The sequence below is a fragment of the Varanus komodoensis genome, unplaced genomic scaffold (assembly GCF_004798865.1).
Source record: "Varanus komodoensis strain SLA01 unplaced genomic scaffold, ASM479886v1 scaffold3, whole genome shotgun sequence".
Classification (NCBI taxonomy): domain Eukaryota; kingdom Metazoa; phylum Chordata; class Lepidosauria; order Squamata; family Varanidae; genus Varanus; species Varanus komodoensis.
In genome coordinates this window covers 54,212,322-54,230,702 of record NW_025335761.1, presented here as the reverse complement: position 1 = coordinate 54,230,702, position 18,381 = coordinate 54,212,322, and the positions used below count along the sequence as shown (strand labels likewise).

General features: G+C 50.7%; 1 protein-coding gene across 1 annotated transcript; it reads left to right on the top strand.

Moving 5' to 3' along the window:
• The first annotated feature begins 789 nt into the window (after positions 1 to 789).
• On the top strand, positions 790 to 17,998 carry CKB (creatine kinase B). The gene is made up of 8 exons (XM_044436651.1): positions 790 to 875; positions 2,515 to 2,730; positions 5,898 to 6,052; positions 8,197 to 8,329; positions 9,907 to 10,078; positions 11,692 to 11,815; positions 14,704 to 14,893; positions 17,584 to 17,998. Exons 2-8 carry the CDS (start codon positions 2,538 to 2,540, stop codon positions 17,760 to 17,762), a joined length of 1,146 nt encoding a protein of 381 aa, XP_044292586.1. The 5' UTR covers positions 790 to 875; positions 2,515 to 2,537; the 3' UTR covers positions 17,763 to 17,998.
• The last annotated feature ends 383 nt before the right edge of the window (positions 17,999 to 18,381 follow it).

Sequence of the window (18,381 nt, the reverse complement as noted above, 5' to 3'; positions counted from 1 at the left end):
AATCAGTGGCACTTAGTCTCGAGTAGACCTGCCTAGGGTTGGCCTGCAATGCTGGGCAGAGAGGGCCATTTCCCAGGCAAAGCAGCAGCTGGTAGGTGCTCGAAGCAGCTTTGCAGAAAACTTCTGCGGAGCCGGCTGAGAGAGGCCGTTAACCACTCGCGCGTTGTTCGGCTGGCCAGCTCCAAGTCCTCGCAGCTCAGCGTTTCAATAATCGTTCTCCTTCCTGCCAGGAGCCGCGGAAAAGGATGCCTAGACACGAAGAGGCGCACACCTGGCGCCTCAAGACCCATCATTACGAGGCCAGGGCCCCGGTGGCCTTTGCCACAGCGCGCAGCTCGACCCAACACATTTGCACTTAGAAACCCCACTGCGTGCGAGGGGAGGGGGGCATCCCTCCCAAGCACTTTACAAAGCGCACAAGCCGCCTTTCAGAGCAAGCCCCCTCGCGTTCGGAAGGGGGGTGCAGAGAGTTGCAGCACACGTCTCCCCACCTGCCCACCCCCGGCACCCCCCCCCCACGGCCAGAATGCTCCTTGTCAGGCGGCCTTTGCCCCGAGGTCAGAGCATTCACGCGCCCTGGGCTCGCTCACGCCCTCGCCAACCGGACGCCCGACTCCGAGCCCCAGCAGCGAAGTGGGGAGCCGCCGCGGGCGAAGGTGGCCAAGAGGACGCCCCCCCTCCATCGTGGCAAGCAGATCGCCAATGGAATGAATGGAATATAAATATTAGCCAATAGGCGGCCCGCGTTGGGTGTGTATAAAAGTGCGGGGAAGGTGGGGTCAGGGTTCCATTCCAGGCAGGTTTTTCTGGGAGAGCAGCGAGGTCGGGAGAGGCGAGTGCGCTTGGCTTCTGCGTTCCCTTCTCCGAAACTCGCGGTAAGTCCCGGGGCGGTTGGCGCCGCGGCTCCCCCGGCGCCGCGGAAGGGCTCCGTGAACTGCGCGGGCGGCGTGCGGCCGCGATTATCCTCCCCTCGGAGTGGGGGAGAAGAGGGGGCGAGCGAAGTAGCACGGGGAGGCGAGCGTGACTTTTTTTGGTGCGCGAGTGTTTTTCAGCACGCCGCGGTGGAGCCGGATGCTCGTTTCTTTCGCCAAGCCGTTTTGGAGACGCTGCTTTCCGCTCGCGCGGAACATGGAGGCATCGACTATAGCGCAGAGATGCTTCAGTGTTATTTCGCCCTGTAAGGGGGGGGGGGGGAAATGCCCCGTCTGAGCATCCTCAGTCCAGACGAACTGGTATTTTTAATGGGCGCTGAGCAGAGTACTGGCATCTGTGTCACCCTATTGCAGAAGTTCGTTATATAATGGGGCTGTTCCGTTTTCAGGGCGTCCCTTCCTCTTAGGCTCCGGAGCAAGAGCGGTGAGGAGCGCAGCCGCCCTCCGGGTGAAGAAGCCGGGGGGGGGGGGCCCTAGAGGCTTTTTTTGCCCTTGGGGGGGGGGGGGCCCCCCCCCCGGGACCCGGCCGCCGGGGGGGGGAAACCCCCCCCCCCCCCCCCGCTGGAGACGCAGCAGGAACCTGCGCTTTCCCGGTCGCCGCCTCCCCCCCCCCCGCCGCCTCCCTGACCGTGGCGCTGGTGCGGGCATCACCGCCGCCCTCCCCGGGGCGAGCGCGGGCTTGGTTCGCCCTCCGACCCCCCTGGCGGCCCCCCGTGCTCGCGCAGGGCAGCGGGGGCGCGCTGCAGGGGCCGGTCCCCCGCGGCTGCCCCCGTGCACTCCCGCGGCGCTCCGCTCGGTCTGGGCAGGGCAGGGCAGGGCGAGGCGCGTCGGGGCGCTCCCGCTCCCGCGCCCGCCCTCCGCGTGGGGGGCGCCGCCCGCGCTCCACCTGCTCCTTCGGCCGCAGCTCCGAGCGGCGCAGCGTGGGCGGCCAGGCTTGCCGCCCTCGCGCCTTCCTTCCGCCCGGTGCTTCGTGCCAAGCCCTCGACACCTCTTGCGACAGGCAGGCGAGCCGCTGCCCGGCCTTGGCGGGAGGCTGGGACGGCTCCTCGCTCGCCTGGCAGCCGCCTCGGCTCTGCCGGGGCCGGATCTCGTTGCAAGCGAGGCTTAAGCGCCTGGGGAAGGGGGATTCCACCTCGGAGATTCCTCTGCCCCCCCCGCCTCCCCTTTTGCTCGACGACAAAATGTCTGCTCCGTCGCCTTGAAGGTGACCCTGGGGACAAGGAGAGGAAGGGAGGTGCTCCTCGGTGCAGCTCCTCGGAGCTCGTGGAGGAAGTTGGACGGCTCGCCTTCTATTCCTGTCGCTGCCACTGATGTGCTCCTTGACCTTGGGCAAATCCCTTAGCACAGGCTTCCTGCGCAGGACTGGCACCTGTGCCAGGAAGGCCTGCGTGAGGCGTGCCAAATACCTGGCGGTCATCCACAAGGGCAGGTGCTGCCTTGCCGGGAAAGTGTTTGCACGGGCAGGTAGGGCATGCTGCAAGGTGACCTTGTGCCAGGGGCCTGCCTTCCGTGGGGCGACAGGCGGCTGCGTGAACGCCACGGAGGAGCGAGCGAGGTGACGGTCTCTTCTTCTCTTCCATAGCTCCCTGCAGTGAGGTGCCCACCATGCCGTTCTCCAACAGCCACAACCTTGTGAAGTCGAAATTCTCCGCGGAGGATGAGTTCCCCGACCTGAGTAGCCACAACAACCACATGGCTAAAGTGCTGACCATGGAGATGTATGCCCGACTGAGGGGGAAACAGACTTCCAGCGGATTTTCTGTGGATGACGCGATTCAGACTGGGGTTGACAACCCAGGTAAAAGACGCAGGTTGCCTTCTGTGACCCGGATCTGCTCTCTCTCCATTGACGAGGAAGCGCTGCTTTGAAAATAGCATCAGAAAGAGGTCTTTGAGATTGCTAAAGGCCTGGCTACTTAATCCTGTCCCCTCAAAGCCTACCCCATAAAGCTTGCAGGATGAGTGCAAACCCCCTGTCCCAGCCAGAATCTTAAAGATGGCCTTATTTGTGAAGGAATGCAAACTGATTCATTCAGCCTAGCTTTTCTCAACCTGAGTGAGAAAAGATGGGTTCAACTACAGTTCCCATCATCCCCAGCCATATAATGGAGGGTGCCAGTTGAGGAAGGCTAGATTAGTGCAAGCAGCTGCCTCCCACCAAACCTCTGCATAACTGCTCTGCTAAATATCCAATTTGGTACATGGTGTGAGAATTCTTTAGGTTTTGTTTTGTTTTTGAACTTGAGTCTTAATGTCCCTTTCTAAAAATTGGGCATTGGCTGTAGCACGTCTTTGACAAATGAAGGGGGAGCAGATCTAGGTATGATGCTTTGTTGTTTCTCTTAACATTGCAGTGTTTGTGTTTCTGTCACTCTCCAGCAAGATCAAAATGGCCCCTTTTAATAATCAGAAACTAGTGCCACCCTATGAGGAGTGCCCAGATCTGAGCTCCCTCAACTGCCTGGCCAAGGTTCTAACCCCCGAGTTATAACAGAAACTGAGAGAGAGAGAGTTGTGGCTTCAGTTTGGATGATGTAATTTAGATTGGAGTTGATAATCCCAGTAAACAAGAGCAGTGGCTTTTGCTTAGGCTAGTATTAGTGCCATGGGGGTGTGTGTGTGTGTGTGTGTTTCAAAGAGAGAAAGCGAAAGAGCAGTGGGTTGCTGATAGGGCTGCAGAAATGCAAGCTGCTTGAGAACAAGGAGCTCACATAGATGCAACCTTTTAATTGCAGCTAACTATCTTGTTGGATTTTTTTCCCTTTTCCTGAGGTGGGACAGAACAGGTGTGTTAAAGACCACTATTTTATTGGAATTGAAAGGGGATTATTGAAAGATATTAAGTACTCATGTTGGCTACCTCCAGGCTAGGAGCCAAATACAGTTGCTTACGGCCAATATTATTGTCTTCATTATTATTACTACACGCAACAGCGGGGAAGGCCATTCCTCTTGTGTCCGGCTTGTGGCCTTCCCAGGACAAGTAACTGAGTTTCTGCAATCAGAGGCATTCCTCTGAGCATCGGACATTGGGAGAGAGCTCTTGCCTCGGTGGTATCTTTCTCCAGCTGCTGCCGGAGACAGAATGCTGGGCAAAAAACACCTTTGACAAAGGTGTTCCCTTGGAATCTACTGGTGGATCCTAATCCTGTACTGGTCCGTGATCCCGATGGGAGAGACATCCCCCTGAGTGATTGCATCCCGTTCCAGAGTTGTGAATTACCCACAGAGTTCAGCTTTACGGAGATACAGAAATTAAATTAATAAAAATAGAGAATTTTCATCTGCAAAAAGCATATTGAGGTTAGGCCAACGAAACGCTCACAGAAATGTGTAAGCTTTTGCGAACTCCTGGAAGATGGTGCAAAAAGCAGGCTTGGGGGTCGGGAGAACCTGACCTGATGATGGAGACACCCTGAACATTCAGAGTGCTCTGCAGACATTCAAATTAGGCTTGCAGGTCATGTGATGGCTACAGGGCTAGAGTGGCAGCTGTCCCCGCGGCTGCTGAGAAGAAGAAACGGAAGCCTGGTGAATACCGCACCTTGGAACTATGAAATCCAGCTTTTATTCAGACATATTCCCATCCTGGGCTTTGTATGCTGGTCCCTTTTGCTAGTGGACTGCAGAGGAGAACTAGGCAGATTTTATGTTAAGCAGAGTGGAACTAATTTTAGAACCTGCACAGGCTTTTTAAAAAAGCTACAGTCATTCTTTAATGTCTTTACTCCCACCTGCTTTTTGTAACAACTTGCCTGATGGAGAGATCTGGATATCTGTTTTGCACACCTTTGTGATTTGTTGGCTAGCCTAATAAAAACATTACACTAACACATACCTTTGATATTTTTCTTACTTGCCAGCACAGTTACCTCTCCCACCTCCATGCAGTAATCTGATTTTCTAGTACATATTTCAGCCCTGATGCACATGAAATCCATCAGTTCTGGGCAAATTGTTTGTAGCCCCAAGGGAAGTGAGTCCCTTGAAAGAAAATACAACCGGATCAAGATATGTGAGTGAGGCTGTATGCTTGCCATGATTCTGCACAGCAGAAGTTCAGTTTTCTGACCGACTGTGGCTTAATAGGCTAATTTTTTAAATGCTCATGTTGCAGTGTATGCTGAGACTTCAGGTCCCTGAAAAAGATTCCAGAGAGGGGAATGTGGCGTATTTAGTCCCCGTGTTATTTTCTTGCTCCTGGCTGATTAAATTATGCAAAAGCAAATAATGCCGAATGAATTATGCAGCTTTTTTGTAGATGTACATAACGTGTGCCAACTGCAGAATGTATTGCTCGGGTTCAGCATTTAATATTGGCACTCAAAAGTAATAGCAGCTGAATGCCTGGTGGATGTGAAGAGGTGTATGGAGGGCTGAGTGACAGCATCCGTTTTTAAGCGTGTCTGGACAAAAAACTAACGTAATTCCCAGTGTGTGGCAGTGTGACTGGCTGGGAAATTCTGGGAACTGTAGGACTTTTTCTGTCTAAACATGCATAGAATTCCACCTTCAGTCGCTTATCTAGAGCTTTTCGTTATTAAACATTGCGGAGTGACCTGCCAATTCCATTCTCTGCCCCAAAGCAAGAGTCACTGTAATATAAAGAAAACCACTTAATTGTGAGTTGAGTTTTCTGTTGCATCATTTTGAAGTAATCAGTATAGAAATCTAGACCTTCCTGCTAAATCAAGGTCTTAATTTTTTATTGTATGGATGTATTAAGCTTTTAATGTCAGCATGCAGGCTGGGTTTGCAAACCGTAAAGTCTTAATTGAAGACTGTAAAGTCTTTTGCCGCTCAGCAAGATCTGCTTGGTAGAAACCTTGTGATGCCGATGGAATGCAAAACCAATGGTCTTGTCTTTCCACTGATTTGAGAGAGCGGATGCAAGCTGTTAATGTCCAGGAATGCTCTCCAAGCACTGCCCAACCCTCAGCGCTTCTGGCTTGTTCCTCTTTCTAGGTCATCCCTACATTCTGACTGTAGGATGTGTAGCTGGTGATGAGGATTCATATGACGTGTTTCAGGAACTTTTTGACCCCGTTATCGAGGACCGACATGGAGGCTACAAGCCTACGGATCAGCACAAGACGGACTTGAATGCAGATCACTTACAGGTAGAGATGCCTCTTTAAACAAGTTGATATTTTCCAGGATGACCTGCTGATGTGCTCTTGGTCCTGCCCTGGTTTGGGCTTGTTCACGTGGTTTCTGGGAGCTGGCCTCTTGGCCTAACTCCCTCTTCTGTTTACTTCAAAGGCATCCCTAGGCAGGCCATTGCAGGTCAGCAATTGGCGAGGGTGGCTGGAACTGCTGGAAAGTCCGCAAGGGATGCCTTTGCCCACCGGACAGCCTGCCAGCTATGACAGCCACTGGTGTCTCCCATTGTTGATCCCAGGTCTGAAATGGGATCCTCAGTCCATGTCTTCCTACCCCAAAATGCACCAAAGGCCATTTTTCACCAATATGGTATCCCTTCCTCCTTGATGCCCCGTGATGGAGTGTGGTTGGGGGACTGTGCATTGGATAAGAACTGGATTTCTTAAAGGGAGAGATCTCTACCAGTAAGGTATCAATGTGGTTGCATAGACATGGGTGCAGATATAAATACTCAGATTTGATTGGGCCATGTTGAGTGGGAATGCTTGGGTTTATTGCGACTTTAAATGGTTCTGGTTAGACCAGGGCTTCCCAGTCTTTTAGAAGTGTGCAAATATGAGAAACTGCTGGAAGGCCTTCACAAAATGGCTGTCAGGTGGAATGTGACTAGTTACATAATGGCTGCTGTGAGAGGCCTGGATAATTAAAAGTGAAGTAAAAAGCTGGGGGAGGGAGGGAAATAGCAAGGCTAAAGACTGGAGGGAGCGGGAATCGCAAGAGCAAAAGGAAGAGGGGGAAGAGTGAGCAAGGCTAGAAAGAGAGGGAGAGACGCTGGCTTTAACAGTTTCCCAGGGTTTTATTAAAGCAACTTTTAAGGGGGCAAGGAGGGAGTTGGGGGGGAGTGTCCCTGTGGGTGCCTTATTTGGGACCCTGAATTAGATCTTCTCTTATTCAGTAGATATCTGAACAGCTGCCCCTTTTTCTTTTTGTCTCTCTGCAGCCCCCTTCCATGTGAAGCTTGTGAATAGGAATTTAGAATAGAATAGAATAGAATAGAATAGAATAGAATAGAATAGAATAGAATAGACCAGTAATACCAGGATTGACACAGGACAAGAAGTTATCTTGTCCAGGTCTTGCCCTGTGGCAAGTCCACACCCCACAGCAAGGAACGAAGAGTGACTTGAGCTGGTTCTCCAAGTTGCGCTGGGGACAGGTGCAAAGAAAAAATGTTCTTTTTCTCCTTCTCGGTGAAGTCAGACCTGCTCAGATTAGGATGTGCCTCCTCCACCGGTGATGAAATGATCTTATCTGATGGACAAAATGCATCCGGGAGCAGTTTATCCTATGAGTGCAAGGCGAGCTCCTACAGCAAGACATTCCCGAGAGCACCCTTTCGGCTCCACAGCAACTTTTGCTGTTACTGCTTGTGGCCCTAGTAAGGAGATGAGCCATATGTCCTCACCTTCCTGGGATCATCTGGCTCTTCTTTTTCCTCTCTAGGGCTTTGAGTGAAAGTTGTGCTAAAGTGCTTCCTTCTGCAGGACTTAAAAAAGCAGCTCTTGATTTAGGATGTGGCTTTGCTTAGAAGATTGAAAGTATAAAACACTGAACTCTGTGCCAGAGGCAACTAGAATCAGTATGATGCAGTGGCCAGAGTGTTGGACTGGGCCCTGGGAGATGCAGGTTCCAGTCCCCATTTGGCCATGAAGCTCAATGGGTAATGCTGAGCCAATCACTGCCTCTCAGCCTGGCCCACCTCACAGGGAAGTCATGCTTGTAGTGAGGCTAAAATGCACAGGAGGAGAACAACCTTGGGAGCCACTTTGCTTGCAGCGAGCAAGCTTGCTCTTTGCAACAAGAAGAAAGGCAGGAGATAAATGTAATATAATAAGAATAAGTTTATTGGAACTCACCATAGCAGAAGAAAGTAGCTGAGAATTTGTGCTCTGCTGCCTGGCAATGGTGAACGCAGCCTTTTATAATTAAAGGCTCTGAGGAAACCACAGAAACTTTGTTCTTAAAGCTTATCAGGGTGACTCGTGCTTGTACCAAATAATGCTTCCTTGTACTGCTAAACATTAAACGAGCAGGCAGGACTCAACGAAGGGCCTTCTGCCATGGTGATGAAACTGTTTCAGACGTTCCTTTGCTCTTGCAGGGTGGCGATGATCTGGATCCCAACTATGTGCTAAGTTCACGTGTCCGAACTGGTCGGAGCATTCGTGGCTTCTGCCTTCCTCCTCATTGTAGCAGAGGAGAGAGACGTGCCATTGAAAAGCTCTCTGTGGAAGGTAAAATTACCGTATTTTTCACTCTATAAGACGCACCTGACCATAAGACACACCTAGTTTTTAGAAGAGGGATCCATGGAAAGCTTCCTGATAATCACAGGCACATTCCCCATCACTTCCCCATGGGCTTCATTAAAAGATGGGTTGCCATTTGAAAACACACACTGACCTGTGATTAACAGCTCTCACCTGCGCCAGAGGAGGGGGGCGGAGCAGGGCGCGCTGAGCGCATGCCGGCCAGGTGTGGTGCAGCCGGGCTGGCAGTGTGCCGGCGGTGGTCTTCCCGCGCGGTGGGGTTGTAGGGGTGAGCAGTCTGTCTCTCTGTGCGGCCGGCGGGTTAAAGCCTGCGGCACCTCCTCCTCCGCACTGCTCCCCCTGAGCGTCACAGCTCTCACCTGCGCTGGGGGGGGGGCAGAGCAGCGCCCACCAAGCGCATGCCGGCCAGGTGGCATGCGCGCGTGCACACACATGCGCGTGCACATGCACACACATTCGCTCTATAAGACGCACAGACATTTCCCCTTTTGAGGGGGAAAAAAGTACGTCTTATAGAGCGAAAAATACGGTAACTGCAGCTTGCTGTTTACACACACATGGGGCAAACTAGCTGAATTTGGCTTTAGCCTGAAAACGAGCCCTGGGATGGCCCTGTATGAGCTACAGTGGGGTGACTGCCTGAGGGCAGGAACAGTTGGGGGAATGAGGTGCCATGGAGCCTGCCCTGTGCCCCCCACCCCCAAAGCCAGCCTGCTGCCCCTTCAACAGCATTGATTTCGCTGCCTGCCTGTTTGGCCTCTGTAAAATGGAAGAAGGGCACCATCTTGTTCTCTACTTGAAGTAACAGGATGTCTTAAGTCAATCCTGCCATAACTTGATAATCAAATGTGTGCTGAAGAATGTGCAGCTGGCAAACCGTTGGTCTTAATCCATCTTAATCTTAATCCATTGCACTAGTTAAGTTTCTGATAAGGTGCTTGTGACTGACCAAATTCTCTTGGGGTGTGCCAAATTAAGGGCCTTCTGGAAGGCTGGGATTTGGTACCCCTAACAGCCCCTGGCTCCTGTGGAAATTCTGTGCTTTTACCTCCAGTTCTCAGTGTTGACGAGGAGGTACCCCTTGCAGGAGAAGGTTAAGATGGGGCCAGCCAAGGCAGACATGGCAGAGGAGGATGGGCTGTGGGGGCTGTGGCTTGGGGTGGACAATCACTCTTCCCCCAGTTCTGGAGTGAGCCCCGATTGCAGAAGACAAACACTGTTTACTAGGCCCCAGAGACTTCACGTGGAAGCATGAAGCAGCTAAAAGTGCAAGCTCTCAGAAGATCTCACCCGACCGTGATTTCCTTTCCCCACCCCCTGGCTTCTGGGAAAATGGCTAGCTATTTTCTCTTCAGGCTAGTTAAAAGGAGGATTTCCCCCCTTTGAAAACACTCTCAGAAGCTTAATTTTGTTACGGTGTTGGCCTAGCCAGCAGTAAGCCAGAATAAGACGCTTGCATGTACCCTGATAAAGCCTCTGGGTTGAGAGTTACTCACAGCATGCATGCAAATATCCTGTGAGCACCTCTGTCCTTCTTGTAGCTCTGTCTAGCCTGGAAGGGGACCTCAGTGGAAGGTACTATGCCCTGAAGAACATGACGGAAGATGAGCAGCAGCAGCTTATTGATGATCACTTCCTGTTTGACAAGCCGGTTTCTCCCCTCCTCTTGGCCTCTGGGATGGCACGAGACTGGCCTGATGCCCGGGGCATCTGGTGAGTAGCATCCAGCAGCAAGACCGAGGGCTTTTTACGTGGCGCAGTTGTCCCCTTGCCTCCAGCCAGGGGTGGACAAGGACAGTCCATCAGCAGACACGACTTAATGCAGTGTCTATGATGGGTGCTCTGTTAAAACTTCTCAAATGCTCAAAGACATGTGATGGAGGCATCTGCAATCCAGTAATACCCCCATCCAAAATCTGCCATTCAAACCCAGGGTACTTCTGTTGGGAAAAGGCTGCATATGTACACCCATATTGGATGGGTTTACTCTAGTACAACTGCCCCAGTTCCTCCCTCGAAGCCATTGTGGAAGACAGGAGGGAACCAATAAAGCATTGCAGTGGAGTTGATGGAAGCGATAGGCCAAAACAGTTGAAGGGCCGGAAGTTGCTCGCCCCTTGGATAAAGGCAATGCAAACAACAGAGAGCTCTAAACTGGAACCTGAGCACATTCTGGATTGGAAAAGCCAGATTTTGTTTCGGGAAATGCCAGCTCTGTGATGAAACTGTGCAGACTAAACCCAGGTTGCTTAATTCTTCGAGGAACCTGGATTATCATATTGATTTTCTCCTCTTCCATTGTTGGCCTATTTGGACATGGTCTGACTTGCTCTGTGTTTTTTACAGTACCTGCTAGCTGGGTGCTCTAGCAATAATATGAATAGGCAAGGGGACAGAATTGCAAAGAACCTTGTGCCACCTCCTGGCAAGTTTACTTGGGTGTTTGAATGGCTCCTAAACCTTAAGCTTGCAGCAAAATACCAAGACCTCAAATGGGCATATAAAAGGGTGTTCCATTTTATCTCTACATCTGGAGTGCTTTAATCTGTGCAATAAGAATACAGTTGATTAAGTAGAGAAATTGTTGTCTGCCAAGACTAATTCATCAAGATCTGAATGCAAATGTCATGGATCTCATGCTAGGTTTGAACCTGGTATTGGGTACCTATGGTTTAAAATCTGAACACAATTCTGGGCAGCCTCCTTTTAGGAGTCTCAACAGATGGCAGGCCAAATTTTGCAGCTTGTCTTAAGCAGCAGAAAGTGTCACAGGCCCCTTCTCTTTTTAAATGCAGATATCCTAATTACCCACACTCTGTCCTAAACTTTTAAAGCCCTCCTTAGCCATCCACCTAGGAAGGCTTTCATGTCTCAACATACCCTCCAGTTAACTTCGGAACCCTCCATCTCTAGCAAGAGGGTTAATGACATGTCCACAGTAAGGACCAGCAAGAATGACTAGTACTGGCCATGGTGGCTGGAAGCCAGGAACGTGGGTGTGGCGGCCTGGTCAACAAACCCCCAGCAGTCAGCTTCCTTATTTAAAAGCGGCTTTCCTGAACGACCACAAACAATGCACCTGCGTGGCGGTCCTGCAGCCTCGCTACGCAGAAGTGTCGCTTGCAGTGTTCTTGGCCTAAACTGGAATGGATGGCAAATGGGAACTGGACCTGAGGGCACATGCCACCTTTTTGAGGACTGCTGTGCTCCCAGAGCCCAAACCAGTAAGCACTCGGCTGTACTCGGGTTCCAGAGCATATGAGAGCTCACGGTACAGCCAGAATCTCCTGGCACGTGCTCACCAGCATTTTGGCTTGTCTCCCCAGGCACAACGACAACAAGACCTTCCTTATCTGGGTCAACGAGGAAGATCATCTTAGAATTATTTCTATGCAGAAAGGTGGAAATATGAGGGAAGTTTTCACCCGGTTCTGTAATGGACTAACGCAGGTAAATGAGATCAGTGCAAAAAGCAAATGGCAGCCTCGCTGGGGGGAGGGGGGGTGCGAGTCGGTGCAGCTGCCTCCGCGGCACTGAATCCCGAGAGCGTGGGCTTGAGCGTGGGCTGTGAAGGACATGAATGCCGCCGCATCCCGCCAGTTGGCTTGCATTCCAAGTCCAGGCAAGAGGTGGTGCGGCAGTGCCGTTTGTTTGAAGGAGCCGTTGCCGGTCCTCCTGACAACACTGTTCCAGCAACCCTGCCTGCCTCGCAGTTGGAAGAGCGGCTCTGAGGCATGCCGAGTGTTGTCTTGGAAGGCTCTGCTTGGCATTGGGATGCAAACAGCCTTGCATGCTTCTGCAGCATTCCTCTGACCCTGTTGCATGTGGCTAGATGTTGACACCCTGGCAGGCAGGTTCGGAAGCGGTGTTTGTGTTCAGCAACTTGACAGGGCGATCAGAGCCAGCCCTGGCTTGTCCACTGGCCTCTGGCTCTGGCCCAGACCATGGAGGGCATGAGCAGGAGAAGCCAGTGCCCCTGGCTTGCTGGTTCTTGGTCCCTGGAGCAAGCTCAGGGGAACAGCAGTGGCTGGCAACAAGGCTGCTCAGCTGGGACAGCTGCCTGTGAAAGATGAATGGGGAAGATGGGTCAATGCCCTGCCTTCCTCCAGATCCTGAATTGAAGGTCACCAATATTTGGGCTGCTGCCTGTTCTAGCAATTTTGCCATGGAAGAGAATCAGTCAGCTATCAGAAGAAGCCACACTTTCTGCCATATCTCTTAATATTGTTGGGAAAATCATGATTCCACTCTGTTTTCACTTCAGAATCAAGCAGCTTCATTATACGTAGTCCTCTGTTAGGGGCAAAAACCAGAGCCTTTATACCCCCTTTGTAAAAAGTGTGGAAAGGATACGCATGTTTCCCATACTGCCTCTTTCCATCAAACTACAGGTCTCCAGTTAAGGTTGTAAAGAGATTTTCAAGGTGGGGAACTGCAGTGTGTGGAAACTGTTTGCATAAATCCTGATTTTTCATAGGACACGAACCTGAGTTCATCCCATACAGTGGGATGGAGGGAGATCCAGGCGAGATAAAAGGTAGTACTACTACTCACATACTTCAGCTATGAAATTTGCAGTGGCAAGACGTAGTGAGAGCCACCCACTTGAATGGTTTCAAAACCCACCCCATTCAAAGCCCATGGAATCACAGAATTGCACAATTGGAAGGGTCCTGGAAGGTCCATCAGGTCCAACTCCCTGCTCAGTGCAGGACTCAAGTCACCCATCCAGATTCTAACCAGGCCTGACTTCACTTAGGTTTCAGGGTAAGCCAGGATCAGGCACTTCAAGCTATATAGAAGCTCCACTCTGGCAGTAGCTCTTAGTCATGATGGTTCTGTCTTACTTTTGGTACTGGAGCAAGCATGCCTTTCCCTGCACGTTGCTGGGGCACACAATCAGGGGGGTGCCATTGTGCTCACATTGGCTTCCCAGAGGCAGCTCGTTGGCCACAGTGGGGAAAGAATGCTGGATGATGCCTTACCAAAGTCTTCACACCCTTTTGACTTTCCCACATTTTGTTGTGTTGCAACCTGGAACTGAAATGGATCGAATTGACATTGTTCCCACTTGCCGTAAAACCCTTTCATCCCAAAGAGGCAACATGGTTTTCTCGTGGCACAAAAGTTAAGAAAAACTGGCACTTGCGTGTTGTGTAGGTCTTCCTGCCACTCGCCCTGTGTCAATACTTGGCGTAAGCATCTTTTGCAGCTGCAAGATGTCTCAGGTGAGTCTGCCAGGCTTGTGTACCTACATCCTGCGGCATTTGCCAGTCCTTCCTGGCTAAGCAGTTCTATCTGTGACAGGTTGGATGGGGACTGTTGGGGAACATCTGCTTTCAAGGCTTGCCACCAGTTCTCGATTGGATTGAGATTGGATTGAGGCACAGGCTTTGACTGGGCCCTTCTAAGACATTCAAGATCTCACTTTTAAGCCCCTGCAGGGTCACTGAGGCTGGGTGCTTAGGGCCAACGTCCTGCTAGAAGCTGAACCTCCCAGATTCCCTACAGACAAACAGTTTTGCTCTAACATTGCCCTGTGTTTGGCTCCATCCATCTTTCCTTCAGTCCTCACCAGTTTTCCAGTCCCTGTTGGGGAAAAGCATCCCCACAGCATGGTGCTGCTTCATGATGTGGATGGCCAAAAAGTTCCATTTTAGTCCCAACAAACCAGAGAACCTCTTTCTATGTGTTTGCTGTGTTTCCCACATGTCTTTTTGCAAACTCCAAATAATCTTTGAGGCAGATAGGTCTCAGCACTGGCTGGCTTCTTGCTGCTTTTCCATAAAGCCTAGCTTTGTGAAGCATCTGGGGATGCCTTGTCTCCCAGCTCAGCTGCAAATTCCTCTAGCAACTTCAGAATCACTGCACGCAGGTGGACTCCAGTACAGTGGCTTCCAGAGTTTGCATCAAAGCTTGTTTAGGCCTGTCGCAGCAAAAGGGATGAATACTTAGGCAGTCAACAAGTGCCACAATTGTTCTTTGTCATGACCATTTTTTTGTGCCACAGTCAAAATATTTTGCCTTTTCACAAGTAATGAATGTCTTGCTTACATCAAGTGGCAACGATGCCAATTGAACCCATTCAAAACCAGGTAGTAACATCACAAAAAGCGGAAAAGTCAAGGGGTTTGCAAGACACTGGCTGCAAGGCCTTTGGACCCATTAAGCATGGCTTCTCTGATCGTCTTGGGATCCTGCAAGGTTGGCAGTAGCTTTTCTTGTATAGAGCATCTTTTGGGCAGAGATGGCACTAAATGGTCTTTGTAACTGGGGTGGTGCGTAGCCCTTCCACAGGGAGAAAGGCTCTCTTCCTAATGGCCTGTCTTTCTGCTTAGATTGAAGCACTCTTCAAATCCAAAAACTATGAATTCATGTGGAACCCCCACCTTGGCTATATCTTGACCTGCCCATCCAACTTGGGAACGGGTCTCCGTGCAGGAGTTCACATTAAACTGCCCAACCTTGGGAAGCATGAGAAATTTGGGGAAATCCTCAAGAGGCTGAGACTGCAGAAACGTGGCACAGGTGAGAGAGAGAGAATCGTATGGTCTTCGGCTCATTTTTTTTTGTCTTTTTTCCCCTTGGAATGCACTAGTCAACCCTTGAGCTGAGATGCTTGGGCACCCTGGCTAAGTCATTAACGATACAGTAGAAATTATTCAAAAGAAATCAGTGATAAAATTTTACTGTTTAAAAATCCAGTAAAAAAGATAAGAACTCAAAGGCCTGGCCTTCTCGTTCTTATCCCGGAAGTTACGCTCTTTGATACAAAATGAAATGAAGTTGTTGGGGAGAAGTTGAAATGAAAACCCATTTCCTCCAACCAGGGACAATCACATCTTCTGCAATGACGCGAGACTTCCCTGCTCTGTCTCACAATCCTCAGTTGGTGGTAGGAAAAATGGGTTTCCCCCCCAGCAATGTTATATTGTTATGAGCTATCTCTTTAGAATGAGAAATTTCCGGGGATGACCTGGTCTTGAACTGGGCAGTTCAGACCCTTTAGCTTGGCAGAACCCTGCTCCTGGAGGAGAAGTGTTAGAAATGGTTTGTTGATGCCCTGCCTGCATTTTTGGGTGCTGTTCTATGGACTAGGCTTATAAGGACTCATCAGCACCTGCTCCTCAAATGTTATGGCTCCTATCACTGACTATCTTATATTTAGAACGCTTCTATATGGAGAAACATTCAAGCACAAGTCTGTATCTTCTGTCTGAATGGTTAGAATCCATTCACCCATGTTGGGTGGCCTGCGAAATCACATGCCTCCTTTGCTGTTGGGTCCAGTTGGTTCCTCTTGGGTTTGGACAGCTGGCTAATGCAATGTGATGACCTCTGTAGGCAGCATGGCCTGCATGGGGAGACCAATCAGCACAGAGGGGGGACCAAGGGTTACCCATGTAATAAGTTAATACATAAAATGGATCTTTATGTAGAAGGGGACTCACATGCCCCCCACCCACTGTGCAGTGGAACAATCCAGAATTCTAGCATTTGAGCTGGCCGAGGTGGGGATTCACTTGAGTAGTCAGATGTGTTCCTAAAGGAAAGGCTGGTATTAGTCTATTGCTGTGGCTGGAGCATGAAACGGAAGGGCTGTCCAAACCACATGTGTCTCCCGTTCCACCTAAACTTCAGGTGCAGGCCTTGTGTTGCAAAGCTGTCATGAGCTTGCTGAGTGGTTACAAATAACATGAATGGTTATTTGTAAAGCCCTTCCTGGTCAGCTTTTTGCGTCCCTAAAACTGAGGAGTTAAGTCACCCCTCCTCAGCCTGGCGCTTTGTGGGCTTTCTGGGCCACAGCCTTCAGTGTTCCTGGCCATTGGCCAGGCTGGCTAGCACTGATGGGAACTGGAAGCCCGAAACATGAGAACACCTTGCCTTGCTAGTTCTCCTCCTTTCCTAGCGTCTAGCTTTGCTGTTTCTCCCACACCCGTCTTTTGACTAGCCAGGCCCCAAGGTAGCCATTATGTGACTGGCTTCCTTTAGGGGAGCCATTTTGTGGTGGCATCCACAGCAGTGTCTCAATTCCCCAGATGTGTCCGTGCTTCTAAAGGGATTGGGGACTTGGTTGCTCAGGAGGGTAACATGTTGGGGAATGCGGGCTTCAGTTATCCTCCCCCACACCCCAAGGGGGACCCACCTTAATTCTAGGTTTTAAGGGAGCTCCTTAATATTGCAAAGCTGAGCTCTAGCATGGAAAAGCAGTTCTGGGTCTAAGACTTGATGAAATCAGACTGACCTCTGAAGCAGTCACTTGGTCTTCTCATAAAAAGGGGTTCTTGGGCAGAAATATGGTTGTCCCTGCCACCCCAGGAGAAGTTCTGCTTTGATGTCCTGGAAATGTATTTGGCTTGGATTTTTGGACATTTCACCTTCAGAGAGCCCTCCCCCAAACCACAAGTTGTGCTTCTCAGGTTCTCTTCATCCTTCACTATTGTCTATGCCCATCTCATGGGGAGTCTTCCCCATCTCAGAGCTCTTCCAGCTGGCATGGTCATTGTTCACTGAATAGCTGGCAAACTAGTGGTTTAAACTGCTGAGCTGCTGGGCTGGTTTATCGAAAGGTCAGCAGTTCGAATCGGCACATGGGTTGAGCTCCTGTGCTTCGTCCCAGCTCCTGCCATCCTTGCAGTTTGAAAGTATATAAATGCAAGTAGATAAAAAGGTACCACTTCGGTGAGAAGGTGACAGTGTTCCGTGCACTTCAGTGTTTAGCCATGCCGGCCACATGACCATGGAAATTGTCTGCAGACAAACGCTGGCTCCCTCGGCCAGGAAACGGAGATGAGCACCGCCCCCTAGAGTCAAGCATGACTGGACTTAATGTCATGGGGAAACCTTTACCTTTTTAATCCAACACATGTGGAGGGGACAAGGCTGCGCTATGTTATTTAAGGCTGATGGGCATTGTAGGCCAAACCATCTGGATGGCCTCAGGTAACCCAACCATGAGTTAAGATGGTACATTCATTAAGATGGCAGTGCATTCATTAAAATGTTACCTCCAAGGAACAGAGGGCTATTTACAAGGTTTCTGCTCTGATTTACTTAAAAATAATAAAATCCTGGAGCGTATACATCCAGAGAGAAAAACAGTCTTGTGGTTGAGCTGGAATCGAAATGCAGACGCCTGCATCCTGGCTCAGCCACCTGTGCGGCCTAGCGCATCTGTGGCTCCTCCTTGACTCCTGCATCCTGACATGTGTTTCCAGGTGGTGTGGACACTGCAGCAGTGGGAGGCGTCTTCGATGTCTCCAACGCCGACCGCCTTGGGTTCTCTGAGGTGGAGCTGGTACAGATGGTGGTTGATGGAGTGAAGCTACTGATTGAAATGGAGAAGCGCCTTGAGAAGGGCCAGTCCATCGATGACCTCATGCCATCGCAGAAATGAAACGCACTTTAACGTCCCGGCACCCACCCCTGCTCCATGCTTCTCCCTAACTTATTGGATGAATATCACACACACACATGCAAAAAGGAGACGCTCCAATCAGAAACCCTGGAGTCAAAAGAGAAATTCCCACTTAGTAACACTTGTAGAAAGTCTTCCATCCATATGTGTTAGAGTTTATTTTTTGAGGGCTGAAATGTCACGGAGAAACTGAAATAAACCATGGATTGGCCTGAGAAAAGTCTTGATTGTCAGCATCCATCGTTGATTCATGCACAGATACATGCACACTCATTCCAAGGCCCTTGGTTCCAGGTTTTAAGGGGAAAGAATTTCTAGTACCCTTTCCTGTCATTCTGGCAGAACCAAGCCAGCAGGACTCCTGGCATTGCCATTGCTTTCCTATGAAGTGCCTCTGCTGGCCCTCCACGATAGGACTGCTCTGGGAGGCCAGAGGAAATCCAAGCTCAGCCCCCACTCTGCCCCCCCTTGCAGCTGTCGTGGGAACAGCTGTGCTGGCTGGCTGGCTCCCCCCAGGTCATAATGGGGCCTTGGAGGAGGGAAACGGGATGTGCTGGGGAGCTGTGAGGGGTGACAGCTGGGGCCACAGGTAAGTCCC

What these genes read in the sequence shown, in the direction of transcription:
- CKB (XM_044436651.1), top strand. Translation starts at nt 2,538, where the DNA reads ATGCCGTTCTCCAACAGCCACAACCTTGTGAAGTCGAAATTCTCCGCG. An exon ending in TGAATGCAGATCACTTACAG is followed by an intron (nt 6,053 to 8,196) that starts GTAGAGATGCCT and finishes TTGCTCTTGCAG; the next exon opens with GGTGGCGATGATCTGGATCC. An exon ending in CCTGATGCCCGGGGCATCTG is followed by an intron (nt 10,079 to 11,691) that starts GTGAGTAGCATC and finishes TTGTCTCCCCAG; the next exon opens with GCACAACGACAACAAGACCT.